This window comes from Cyanistes caeruleus, chromosome 1 (genome assembly GCF_971803275.1).
Source record: "Cyanistes caeruleus chromosome 1, bCyaCae1.hap1.1, whole genome shotgun sequence".
Lineage (NCBI taxonomy): Eukaryota > Metazoa > Chordata > Aves > Passeriformes > Paridae > Cyanistes > Cyanistes caeruleus.
Genome location: NC_141701.1, coordinates 1,485,405 through 1,498,131, shown reverse-complemented (window position 1 = coordinate 1,498,131; position 12,727 = coordinate 1,485,405). Strand labels below are relative to the sequence as shown.

At 42.1% G+C, this 12,727-nt stretch overlaps 1 protein-coding gene across 2 annotated transcripts in view; it reads right to left on the bottom strand.

Moving 5' to 3' along the window:
* Positions 1–12,727, bottom strand: part of HSF1 (heat shock transcription factor 1) — a 39,583-nt gene that overhangs the window by 24,515 nt on the left and 2,341 nt on the right. For both annotated transcript variants that reach the window (XM_086875908.1, XM_086875915.1), the window contains exons 2-5: positions 8,227–8,335; positions 4,933–5,069; positions 1,911–2,035; positions 697–772 (exon numbers count right to left, since the gene is read on the bottom strand). In XM_086875908.1, the coding sequence (XP_086732034.1) occupies positions 697–772; positions 1,911–2,035; positions 4,933–5,069; positions 8,227–8,335 (447 nt within the window). The remainder of the gene's footprint in view (positions 1–696; positions 773–1,910; positions 2,036–4,932; positions 5,070–8,226; positions 8,336–12,727) is intronic.

The following is a 12,727-nucleotide window of genomic DNA, read 5'->3' as shown; positions in this document are numbered from 1 at the left end:
ATGGGGAGAAACTGGGAAAAAGTGGGAAAAAACTGGGAAAAAATGGGGAAAAACTGGGAAAAAATGGGGAAAAACTGGGAAAAAATGGGGAAAAACTGGGAAAAATTGGGGAAAACTGGGAAAAAATGGGGAAAAACTGGGAAAAATTGGGGAAAAACTGGAAAAAAATGGGGAAAAACTGGGAAAAATTGGGGAAAAACTGGGAAAAAATGGGGGAAAACTGGGAAAAAATGGGGAAAAACTGGGAAAAATTGGGGAAAAACTGGGAAAAACTGGGGAAAAACTGGGAAAAATTGGGGAAAAGGGAGAAGAAATAGGGAGAAACAGGAAAAAAGTGCAACAAAATGAGGAAAAAAAGGGAAAAAAGTAGAAAAATTGTGGAAAAATGGGAAAAACTGGGAAATTACCCTGAAAAATTGGGAATTCCCCCCCAAAAAATGAGAATTTCCCCAGAAAATCGGGAATTGCCCCTGGAAAAGTGGGAACTGCCCCAAAAAAGCAGGAACTGCCTTGGAAAAGTGGGAATTCCTTGTGGAAAAATGGGAATTCCCCCCACAAAAAGTGGGAATTCCTCCCAGAAAAGCAGGAATTTCTTGCGGGAAAGCGGGAATGGCCTCTGGAAAAGTGGGAATTACCCTGGAAAAGTGGGAATTACCCTGGAAAAGTGGGAATGGCCCCTGGAAAAGTGGGAATTACCTTGTTGACGACCTTCTGCTGCTGGGCGTGTTTCTGGCGCAGGCCGGCCACTTCCCGCCACAGAGCCTCGTTCTCACTGCAACAGGCACAGGAATTCCAGGAAAAAATGGGAAAGAAACCGGGAAAAACGGGAAAATTAACCAGGGAATGGGGAAAATTCCATGGAAAATGGGGAGAATTCCAATGGAAATGGGGAGAATTCCATAGGAAATGGGGGTAACTTCCGTGGGGAATGGGGAAAGTTCCATGGGAAACAAATTCCATTGGAAATGGGGAAAATTCCAAGGGAAACGGGGAAATCCCAAATTCAGGAATGTCCCAAGTCAGAATTCCCTGAATTTCAGAACATCCCAAACCCTCCAGAATCCCTGGAATGAGATTGGGTTTGGGATGTGCCCCCCCCCATCCCAAATCCCAAACTTCTCCATCCCAAAATATCCCAAAAATCCCAAATCCCTGAATCCCAAATTCCCAGTCCCTGCATCCTAAACCCCAAATCCCTGAATCCCAAATTCCCAGTCCTTGCATCCCAAACTTCTCTGTCCCAAATCCCCAATCCCAAATTCCAAATCCCAAATTTCTCCATCCCAAAATACCCCAAAAATCCCAAATCCCTGAATCCCAAATTCCCTCATCCCAAATCCCCAATTCCTGCATCCCAAATCCCCAATCTCTGCATCCCAAACTTTTCTATCCCAAAAATCCCAAATCCCAAACTTCTCCATCCCAAAATATCCCAAAAATCCTCCCCAAAATCCCAAATCCCTGAATCCCCCCCATCCCTGCATCCCAAACTTCTCTGTCCCAAATCCCCGATCCCAAATTCCCAATCCCTGCATCCCAAATTCCTCCACCCCAAATTCCCAATTCCCAAATCCTCTCATCCCAAATTCCCAAATCCCAACCCCCTCATCCCAAATCCTCTCATCCCAAATTCCTCCATCCCAAATTCCCCAATCCCAAATCCCCTCATCCCAAAATTCTCCATCTCAAATTCCCAAATCCCAAATTCCCGAATCCCAACACCGCTCCGATCTCTCTCATCCCCCCCAAACCCCCTCTCAATCCCACCCAATCCCAAGCGGAAATTCCCGCTTTTCCCAGCTTCCCATGAAATCCCCGACCCCTTGAGGATGAACCCATCGATCCCAGCCCAGAATTCCCGACAAAAATTCCCGATTTTCCGTGTTTTTCCCGGGATTTTTCCCCCGTACTGTTTCATGGCGAGCAACCGCGAGTCGAGGCTGTCCTGCTTCCCCCTCATGGCCTGCATGTCGGCCAGGAGCCGCGCCACGCTGTCCTGCCGCACCCGAACCTCCTCTCCCTTCAGCCCAGAAACCTGGAAAAACGGGAAAAATGGGAATCTGCAACGCTGAGAAACTCCAGGAATTTTTAGGAATTTTTTGGGAATTTTTCAGGATTTTTTTCAGGGTTTTTTGGCGGCGTTTTTAAGGCTTTTTTCATGATTTTCAAGGCGTTTTTTGAGCAGTTTGGGAAGTTCTCAGGCATTTCTTGGGAATTTTGGGAATTCTTTTAGGACTTTATGGAATTGGTTTGGACTTAGATGGAAGTTTAGAAAGGGTTAAAGGCGATTTTTGGGAATTTCTGGGATTATTTTTTGGGTTTTGGGGGGCTTTTTTGTAGAGTTTTCAAGGTTTTTCTTCGCGTTTTCTGGCGGATTTTTGAGGAGTTTGGGCGGTTTTAGAGCATTCTTGGGAACTTTTGGGAATTTCCTTTGGCTTTTATGGAATTGGTTTGGATTCAGATGGAAGTTTAGGAAGAGTTAAAGAGGGTTTTTGGGAATTTTTGGGATCTGTTTGGGATTTGCAGGGAGCAGTTCTGCCCCTCATGGCCTGCATGTCGGCCAGGAGCCGCGCCACGCTGTCCTGCCGCACCCGAACCTCCTCTCCCTTCAGCCCAGAAACCTGGAAAAACGGGAAAAACGGGAATCTGCAACGCTGGGAAACTCCGGGAATTTTGGGGAATTTTTGGGAATTTTTGGAGATTTTTTTCAGAGTTTTTTTGGGGCGTTTTTAAGGCTTTTCTCATGATTTTCAGAGCATTTTTTGAGCAGTTTCGGAGGTTTTCAGGCATTTTTTGGGAATTTTGGGAATTTTTTTAGGACTTTATGGAATTGGTTTGGATTTAGATGCAAGTTTAGAAAGGGTTAAAGGCGATTTTTGGGAATTTTTGGGATTATTTTTTGGATTTTTGGGGGCTTTTTTGAGGAGTTTTTAAGGTTTTTCTTTGCGTTTTCCAGCGGATTTTTTGAGAGGTTTGGGCGGTTTTAGAACATTTTTGGGAATTTTTGGGAATTTCCTTTGGTTTTTATGGAATTGTTTTGGATTCAGATGGAAGTCTAGGAAGGGTTAAAGAGGATTTTTGGGAATTTTTGGGATTTTTGGGGGGATTTTTTGGAGCTTTTTTGGGGCAGTTTTTAAGGTTTCTCATTAGATTTTCCAGACGTTTTTTGAGGAGTTTGGACGGGTTTAGGACATTTTTAGGAATTTTTTGGAATTTCCCTTGGCTTTTAAGGAATTGTTTTGGATTTGGATGAAGTTTGAGGAAGGTTTAAAGAGGATTTTTGGAATTTTTTGGGATCTGTTTGGGATTTTGCAGGGGCTTTTTTTGGGAGTTTTTAAGGTTTTTCTAGGGATTTTCCTACCATTTTTTGATCAGTTTGGGGCATTTTTACGGAATTTTTGAGAATTTTTTGGGAATTTCCCTTGGTTCTCATGGAATTGGTTTGGATTTGGATGAAGTCTGATAAGGATTTGAAAGAGAATTACGAAATTTGGTTTTTTCAGGGCATTTTTAAAGCTTTCTTTCGCATTTTCCGGCCATTTTTCCAATGGCCTGGGGCATTTTTCGGAATTTTTGGGGGATCTTTAAGGATTTTTGGGACAATTTGGGATTTTTTTCTAGAACTTTGGAGATTTTTGATGGGTTTTTGGGAATTTTTTTAGAATTTTGGACCAAACCCCGGGATTTTTATCGGATCCCAGAAGGTTTTTGGGGAGGATCCCAGGAATTTTGAACAGATCCCAGATGGATTTTTTAGCAAATCCCAGGACTTTCAATAAATCCCAACCGGAATTCTGGGATTTTTCCCATCTCCCACCCATTTTTCCAGCCTAGATCCCAGAATTTCCAGCAGATCCCAGGAATTTTAATGGATCCCAACTGAGTTTTAGGCTGGATCCCAGGATTTTTCTCTTTTCCCGACCGGAATTCTGGGATTTTTGCCCATCTTCCAATGAGAATCCCGGGATTTTTCCCATCCCCAGCCCAAAATCCCGGGATTTTTCCCTGATCCAGCCCAGAATTCCAGGATTTTTCCCTTTTCCCGCCCAGAATCCCGGGATTTTTCCCATCCCCAGCCCAGAATTCCAGGATTTTTCCCTTTTCCCCCCAGAATCCCAGGATTTTTTCCCCCCAGAATCCCGGGATTTTTCCCCCCAGAATCCCGGGATTTTCCCCCCAGAATCCCGGGATTTTCCCCCTAGAATCCCTGGATTTTTCCCCAGAATCCCAGAATTTTTCCCCCCAGAATCCCGGGATTTTTCCCTTTTCCTGCCCAGAATCCCGGGATGTTCCCCCCACAATCCCAGGATTTCCCCCCCAGAATCCCAGGATTTTCCCCCCCCACAATCCCAGGATTTTCCCCCACAATCCCAGGATTTTCCCCCCCCACAATTCCAGGATTTTCCCCCACAATCCCAGGATTTTCCCCCCACAATCCCAGGATTTTCCCCCCCCACAATCCCAGGATTTCCCCCCACAATCCCAGGATTTTCCCCCCCACAATCCCAGGATTTTTCCCCCCAGAATCCCAGGATTTCCCCCCAGAATCCCGGGATTTTCCCCCCAGAATCCCAGGATTTTTCCCCCCAGAATTCCGGGATTTTTCCCCCCACAATCCCGGAATTTTCCCGCCCAGAATCCCGGGATTTTCCCCCCAGAATCCCAGGATTTCCCCCCACAATCCCAGGATTTTCCCCCACAATCCCAGGATTTTCCCCCACAATCCCAGGATTTTCCCCCACAATCCCAGGATTTTCCCCCACAATCCCAGGATTTTCCCCCCACAATCCCAGGATTTCCCCCCAGAATCCCAGGATTTCCCCCCAGAATCCCAGGATTTTTCCCCCACAATCCCGGGATTTTCCCCCCAGAATTCCAGGATTTTCCCCCCCAGAACCCGGTTTTTTCCCGGGCCGGCACCGCCCGACTCACGCTGGTCACTTTGCGTTTGATGTTCTCCAGGAGCTGCTCCTGGCCCCGCAGGAAGAAGGGATGCTGGAATTCCGTGTCGTCCCGCTCCGGCTTCACCAGCCCGCCCTGCTCCAGGTGCACCACCTTCCGGAAACCGTCTGCAAAAATCGGGAATGGGGAGGGGAAACCATCGGGAATCCCGGAATTCCCGGGGAACCGCGGGATTCCCGGGATTTCGGGATGGAATTCCCAGGATTTCAGGATAGAATTCCCAGTTTGGATGGAATTCACAGGATTTTGGGGATGGAATTCCCAGGATTTCAGGATGGAATTCCCAGGATTTCAGGATGGAATTCCCAGGATTTCGGGATGGAATTCCCAAAATTTTGAGATGGAATTCCCAAAATTTTGAGATGGAATTCCCAGAGAATCTCAGAATTCCCAGCTTGGATGGAATTCACAGGATTTCAGGATGGAATTCCCAGTTTGGATGGAATTCCCAGGATTTTGGGACGGAATTCCCGGGATTTGGGGATGGAATTCCTGGGAAATCTCAGAATTCCCAGAATTCCTGGGATCCCTCCCCCCCCTCCGGCATTCCCAGAATTCCGGGATGGAATTCCCAGGATTTCAGGATGGAATTCCCAAAATTTTGAGATGGAATTCCCGGGATTTGGGGATGGAATTCCCAGTTTGGATGGAATTCCCAGGATTTTGGGATGGAATTCCCAGGATTCTGAAACGGGATTCCCGGAGAATCTCAGAATTCCCAGAATTCCTGGGATCCCTCCCCCCCCTCCGACATTCCCAGAATTCCAGGATGGAATCCCCAGTTTGGATGGAATTCACAGGATTTCGGGATGGAATTCCCGGAGAATCTCAGAATTCCCGGGATCCTTCCCCTCCTTGCGTTCCCAGAATTCCGTCTGCAAAAACGGGAACGGGGAGAGCAAAACCATCGGGAATCCTGGAATTCCCGGGGAATCGCGGAATTCCCAGCTTGGATGGAATTCCCGGGATTTGGGGATGGAATTCCCGGGATTCTGAAATGGGATTCCTGGAGAATCTCAGAATTCCCAGAATTCCTGGGATCCCTCCCCCCCCCCGACATTCCCAGAATTCCAGGATGGAATTCCCAGTTTGGATGGAATTCCCGGGATTTCGGGATGGAATTCCCGGAGAATCTCAGAATTCCCAGTTTGGATGGAATTCCCAGGATTTTGGGATGGAATTCCGGGGATTTCGGGATGGAATTCCCAGAGAATCTCAGAATTCCCGGGATCCTTCCCCTCCTTGCGTTCCCAGAATTCCGTCTGCAAAACCGGGAACGGGGAGGGGAAACCATCGGGAATCCCGGAATTCCTGGGGAACCGCGGGATTCCCAGCTTGGGTGGAATTCCCGGGATTTGGGGATGGAATTCCCGGGATTCTGAAACGGGATTCCTGGAGAATCTCAGAATTCCCGGAATTCCTGGGATCTCTCACCCCCCATTCCCAGAATTCCCAGGATTTGGGGATGGAATTCCCGGAATTTTGGGATGGAATTCCTGGAGAATCTCAGAATTCCCAGAATTCCTGGGATCTCTCCCCCCCTCCGACATTCCCAGAATTCCGGGATGGAATTCCCAGTTTGGATGGAATTCCCGGGATTTCGGGATGGAATTCCCGGAGAATCTCAGAATTCCCAGTTTGGATGGAATTCCCAGGATTTTGGGATGGAATTCCGGGGATTTCGGGATGGAATTCCCGGAGAATCTCAGAATTCCCGGGATCCTTCCCCTCCCTGCGTTCCCAGAATTCCGTCTGCAAAATCAGGAACGGGGAGGGGAAACCATCGGGAATCCCGGAATTCCAGGGGAACCGCGGGATTCCCAGCTTGGGTGGAATTCCCGGGATTTCAGGATGGAATTCCCGGGATTTGGGGATGGAATTCCCGGGATTTGGGGATGGAATTCCCAGAATTTTAGGATGGAATTCCCGGGATTTTGGGATGGAATTCCTGGAAAATCTCAGAATTCCCAGAATTCCTCGGATCCCTCCCCCCCTCCGGCATTCCCAGAATTCCGGGATGGAATTCCCAGGATTTCAGGATGCAATTCCCAGTTTGGATGGAATTCACAGGATTTTGGGATGGAATTCCCAGTTTGGATGGAATTCCTGGGATTTCAGGATGGAATTCCCGGGATTTTGGGATGGAATTCCCGGGATTTGGGGATGGAATTCCTGGAAAATCTCAGAATTCCCAGAATTCCTGGGATCCCTCCCCCCCCTCCGGCATTCCCAGAATTCCGGGATGGAATTCCCAGGATTTCAGGATGGAATTCCCAAAATTTTGAGATGGAATTCCCGGGATTTGGGGATGGAATTCCCAGGATTTCAGGATGGAATTCCCAGTTTGGATGGAATTCCCGGGATTTGGGGATGGAATTCCCAGGATTCTGAAACGGGATTCCTGGAGAATCTCAGAATTCCCAGAATTCCTGGGATCCCTCCCCCCCCCTCCGGCATTCCCAGAATTCCGGGATGGAATTCCCAGGATTTCAGGATGGAATTCCCAGAATTTTGGGATGGAATTCCTGGGATTTCAGGATGGAATTCCCAGAATTTTGGGATGAAATTCCCGGAATTTTGGGATGGAATTCCTGGAAAATCTCAGAATTCCCAGAATTCCTGGGATCCCTCACCCCCCATTCCCAGAATTCCCGGGATTCGGGGATGGAATTCCTGGAATTTTGGGATGGAATTCCTGGAAAATCTCAGAATTCTCAGAATTCCTGGGATCCCTCCCCCCCTCCGGCATTCCCAGAATTTTGGGATGGAATTCCCAGGATTTCAGGATGGAATTCCCACTTTGGATGGAATTCCCAGGATTTTGGGATGGAATTCCCGGAATTTCAGGAATAAATTCCCAGAGGATCCCAGAATTCCTCAGAATTTTGGGATGGAATTCCCAGGATTTTGGGATTAAATTCCCAAAGAATCTCAGAATTCCCAAGATTTTGAGCTGGAATTCCCAGAGGATCTCAGAATTCCCGGAATTCCCGGGATCCCCTCCCCCTCCAGCATTCCCAGAATTCCGGGAATTCCCGGGATCCCCTCCCCTCCCCCCAGCATTCCCGGAATTCCTGGGATCCCCTCCCCTCCCCCAGCATTCCCGGAATTCCGGGAGTTCCCGGGATCCCCTCCCCCCAGCATTCCCAGAATTCCTGGGATCCCCTCCCCTCCCCCCAGCATTCCCGCAATTCCCGGAATTCCCGGGATCCCCTCCCCCCCCCAGCATTCCCGGAATTCCGGGAATTCCCGGGATGCACTCACACATGTTGAGCTGCCGGACGAAGCTGGCCATGTTGTTGTGTTTGAAATATTTGGGAAGAACTTCCTTGGAAAACTGGCCCTGGTCGAAGACGTGGAAGCTGCTCCCGCTCTGCAGGGGGGAAAAAACGGGAAAATCGGGATCAGATCCCTGGGAAAGGCCGGAATTCCCGGGAATTCGGGAGATTCAGGGGATTTTTGGGAATTTTTGGGATTTTCTGGGAATTTTTTTTGATTTTCTGGCAATTTTCTTTTATTTTTGGGGGGATTTTTTTTGGATTTTTTTTGGATTTTTTGTGAATTTTTCTTTATTTTTTGAGGATTTTTTGGGAATTCTTTTTATTTTTTTGGAATTTTTAGGGATTTTTTTTTTTATCTTTTGGGGGATTTTTTTGGATTTTTTTTTTTTTAATTTTTAGGGAACTTTTTTCATTTTTTGGAATTTTTAGGGAATTTTTTTGGATTTTTTTGGAAATTTTTTGGGTATTTTATTTTATTTTTTTGGAATCTTTAGGGAATTTTTTTTTATTTTTTTGGGGCATTTTTTTGGAATTTTTTCGGATTTTTTTGGAATTTTTAGGGAATTTTTTTGGATTTTTTGGGGGGATTTTTTGGGAATTTTTTTGGATTTTTTTAGAATTTTTAGGGAATTATTCTGGATTTTTTGGGGGATTTTCTTGGAATTTTTTCAGATATTTCTGGAATTTTTAGGGAATTTTTTTGGATTTTTTGGGAATTTTTTTTATTTTTTTGGAATTTTTAGGGAATTTTTTTGGATTTTTTTGGGGATTTTTTGGGAATTTTTTCAGATATTTTTGAAATTTTTAGGGAATTTTTTTGGATTTTTTGGGGGGATTTTTTGGGAATTTTTTCGGATTTTTTTGGAATTTTTAGGGAAGTTTTTTGGGGAATTTTTTGGGAATTTTTTCAGATATTTTTGGAATTTTTAGGGAATTTTTTTGGATTTTTTTGGGAATTTTCAGGGAATTTTTTTGGATTTTTTGGGGGGATTTTTTGGGAATTTTTTCGGATTTTTTTAGAATTTTTAGGGAATTATTTTGGATTTTTAGGGAATTTTTTTGGATTTTTTGGGGGATTTTTTGGGAATTTTTTTTTTATTTTTTTGGAATTTTTAGGGAATTTTTTTGGATTTTTTTGGAATTTTTAGGGAATTTTTTTGGATTTTTTTGGGATTTTTTGGGAATTTTTTCAGATATTTTTGGAATTTTTAGGGAATTTTTTTTTATTTTTTGGGGGGATTATTTGGGATTTTTTTCAGATATTTTTTAAATTTTTAGGGATTTTTTTTTTATTTTTTGGGGGGATTTTTAGGGAATTTTTTCGGATTTTTTGGGGATTTTTTAAAAATTTTTTCAGATTTTTTTTGGAATTTTTAGGGAATTTTTTTTGATTTTTTGGGGGATTTTTTGGGAATTTTTTCAGATATTTTTGGAATTTTTAGGGAATTTTTTTGGATTTTTTGGGGGGATTTTTTGGGAATTTTTTCGGATTTTTTGGGGATTTTTTTGGAATTTTTTCGGATTTTTTTGGGAATTTTTAGGGAATTTTTTTGGATTTTTTTGGGAATTTTTAGGGAATTTTTTTTTATTTTTTTGGGGATTTTTTGGGAATTTTTTTTATTTTTTTTTAATTTTTAGGGATTTTTTTTTTATTTTTTGGGGGGATTTTTTGGGAATTTTTTCGGATATTTTTGGAATTTTTAGGGAATTTTTTTTATTTTTTTGGGGGGAATTTTGGGAATTTTTTCGGATTTTTTTTGGATTTTTTTGGAATTTTTTTGGATTTTTTTGAAATTTTTAGGGAATTTTTTTGACTTTTTTGGAATTTTTAGGGATTTTTTTTGATTTTTATATAATTTTTGGGATTTTTTTGGGGGGGTATTTTGGGATTCTTTAGGAATTTTTTAGAGATTCTTTTATTTTTGGGTTTCTTTTTTAGGAATACTTTTATTTTTGGGTTTTTCTTTATTTCTGGGATTTTTTCTGGGATTTTTTTTAGGATATTTTTGAATTTTTCAGGAATTTTTCCAAAAATAAATTTTTTTTATATTTAAGAGTTTTTGAGAATTTTTCTTGGAATTTTTTTTGGGGGGAGTTTTTGGGGATTTTGTTGGTTTTGTATTAATTTGGACAATTTTTTGGAGGGGGATCTTTTTTAGGGATTTTTTTTTTAATTTTCTTAGGGTTTTCCCAAATTTTTCAGGGGAAGATTTTGGGAATTTTTGGGCATTTTTATTTTTTTTGTTATTATTTTTATTTGGAGATTTTTTAGGAATTTTTTAGGAGCTTTAAAGATATTTTTTTTTGATTCTAAGGCTTTTTTTTTGAGATTTTGGGATTTTTTGGGACGTTTTGTTTTATTTTGATGAACTTTTCTTGGGTTTCTTTTGGGATTTTGAGGGATTTTTAGGGAAGTTTTTAGGGTGTTTTTTTTATTTTAAGGGATTTTTTGGGAGTTTTTTGGATATTTTAGGATTTCTTGGGAATTTTTGAGGAATTTTTTTGATCTCTGGGGGTTTCAGATTATTTTTCTTAAGATTGTTTTTATTTCCTGGGGAAGTTCTTAATGATTTTTAGGGATTGTTTCGGGTTTTTTTGGGAATTTTTTTGATTTTAGGGGATTTTTGTTGGGTTTTTTTGATGGATTTTTTGTGGGAAGTTTTTGGGGATTTTTTTGGGATATTTTCGGCTTTTCTTGATAATTTAGGGATTTTTTTTTAATTTTTCTTGTGTTTTTTGGGGGAAGTTTTCAGGGATTTTGATTTTTTTTTTATTTCAGTGAATTTTGGGGGGTTTTTTTTGATATTTCAGGATTTTTGAAGATTTATTCCCGATTTTTGGGCAATTCTCCCTTTTATATTTCAGGATTTTTGGGGAATTTTCTGGGTGTTTTATTAAATTATTTTTTTGATTCTTGATTGTGACTTTTTTAAGGATTTTTTTTGTTTTTTGTGATTTTTTGTGGGTTTTTTTTGGAGTTATTTGTGACTTTTTGTGATCGTTTTATTTTATGTGTTTTTTATTTTGGGGGCCAGTCTTTTACTTTGTTTTTGGTTTTTTATTTTCAGGGATTTTTAGTATTTTTCTGGTCTTGTTTTAAAATTTTTTTTAGATTTTTTTTGCATTTTTGGGGAATTCTTTTTGTATCTTGGGGTTTTTTTTCCCTTTTTTTGAGATTTTTTTGTGGCTTTTTTTGTCCTTTTTTAATTATTTTTGGGGAATTTTTGGGGGATTTTTGGGGAATTTTTTGGGGATATTTTGGGAATTTTTTGGGGGGAATTTTTTTGGGATTTATTGGGATTTTTGGGGGGATTTTTCAGAATTTTTGGGGGGATTTTTTGGGGAATTTTGGGGGATTTTTTGGGCAATTTTTTGAGAATTTTAGGGGATTCTTTGGGAATTTTGGGGGGGATTTTTTGGGAATTCTTTGGGAATTTTTTTTCAGGATTTTTTGGGAATTATTCCCAATTCCCACAGCAGCTTTTGATGGAATCAGAATTCCGGAACCTTCCCAACCCCTTCTCCCATGGAAATCCCGGATTTATCCTGGAAATGTGGGAAAAGAACCATGGGGGAATGGGAATTCCAGGAATTCCTTGGAATTCCAAGAGAAAATTCCCGGCATCCCAAGAAATTCCAAGTCCAGAGGAGCCAAAATTCCTTGGGAATTCCCTGCTGGAAAAGGGGGATGAGGACAGGGAGCAAATCCAGGAATTTTTCCCAGGGAAAAGTCGGGAAAAGGGAATTCCCATGGGAAAAAAATGGGATTTGGAGGCCAAGGAAGGGAAATTCCAGGTTCTGGAGAAGGGAAAGCGGGAATTTTCCAAGGGAAATGTCGGGAAAATCAGGGAATTCCTGGAAAAATTAATTTAAAAACCACAGGAAAAAGCAGGGAATTCTTTGGGGGAAAAATTGGAATTCCTTGGGGGAAAAAAAGCAGGAAAATCCTTGGGAAAAAACCAGGAAATTCCTTAGGAAAAGCAGGAAAATCCCTGGGGGAAAAGCAGCAAATTCCTGGGAAAATCAGGGAATTCCTGGGAAAAAAAAGCAGGAAAATCCTTGGGAAAATGAGGGAATTACTCAGGAAAATCAGGGAATTCCTGGGAAAGAAAGCAGGGAATTCCTTGGGGGGGAAAAGCCAGAAAATCCATGGGGAAAAATGGGAATTATTGGGAAAAAAAATCAGGGAATTCCTCAGGGAAAAGCCAGAAAATCCATGGGGAAAAATGGGAATTCCTGGGAAAAAAAATCAGGGAATTCCTCAGGGAAAAAAAATGGGAATTCCTGGGAAAAAAAAAAGCAGAAAATTCCTTGGGGGGAAAAGCAGGAAAATCTCTGAAAAAAACCCAGGGAATTCCTTGGGAAAAGAGCAGAAAATTCTTTGGGAAAAGCAGGAAAATCATTGGGAAAAATGGGAATTCCATGGGCAAAAAACCCAGGAAAACCCTTGGGGAAAAAAAGCTGGGAATTCTTTGGGAAAAGCA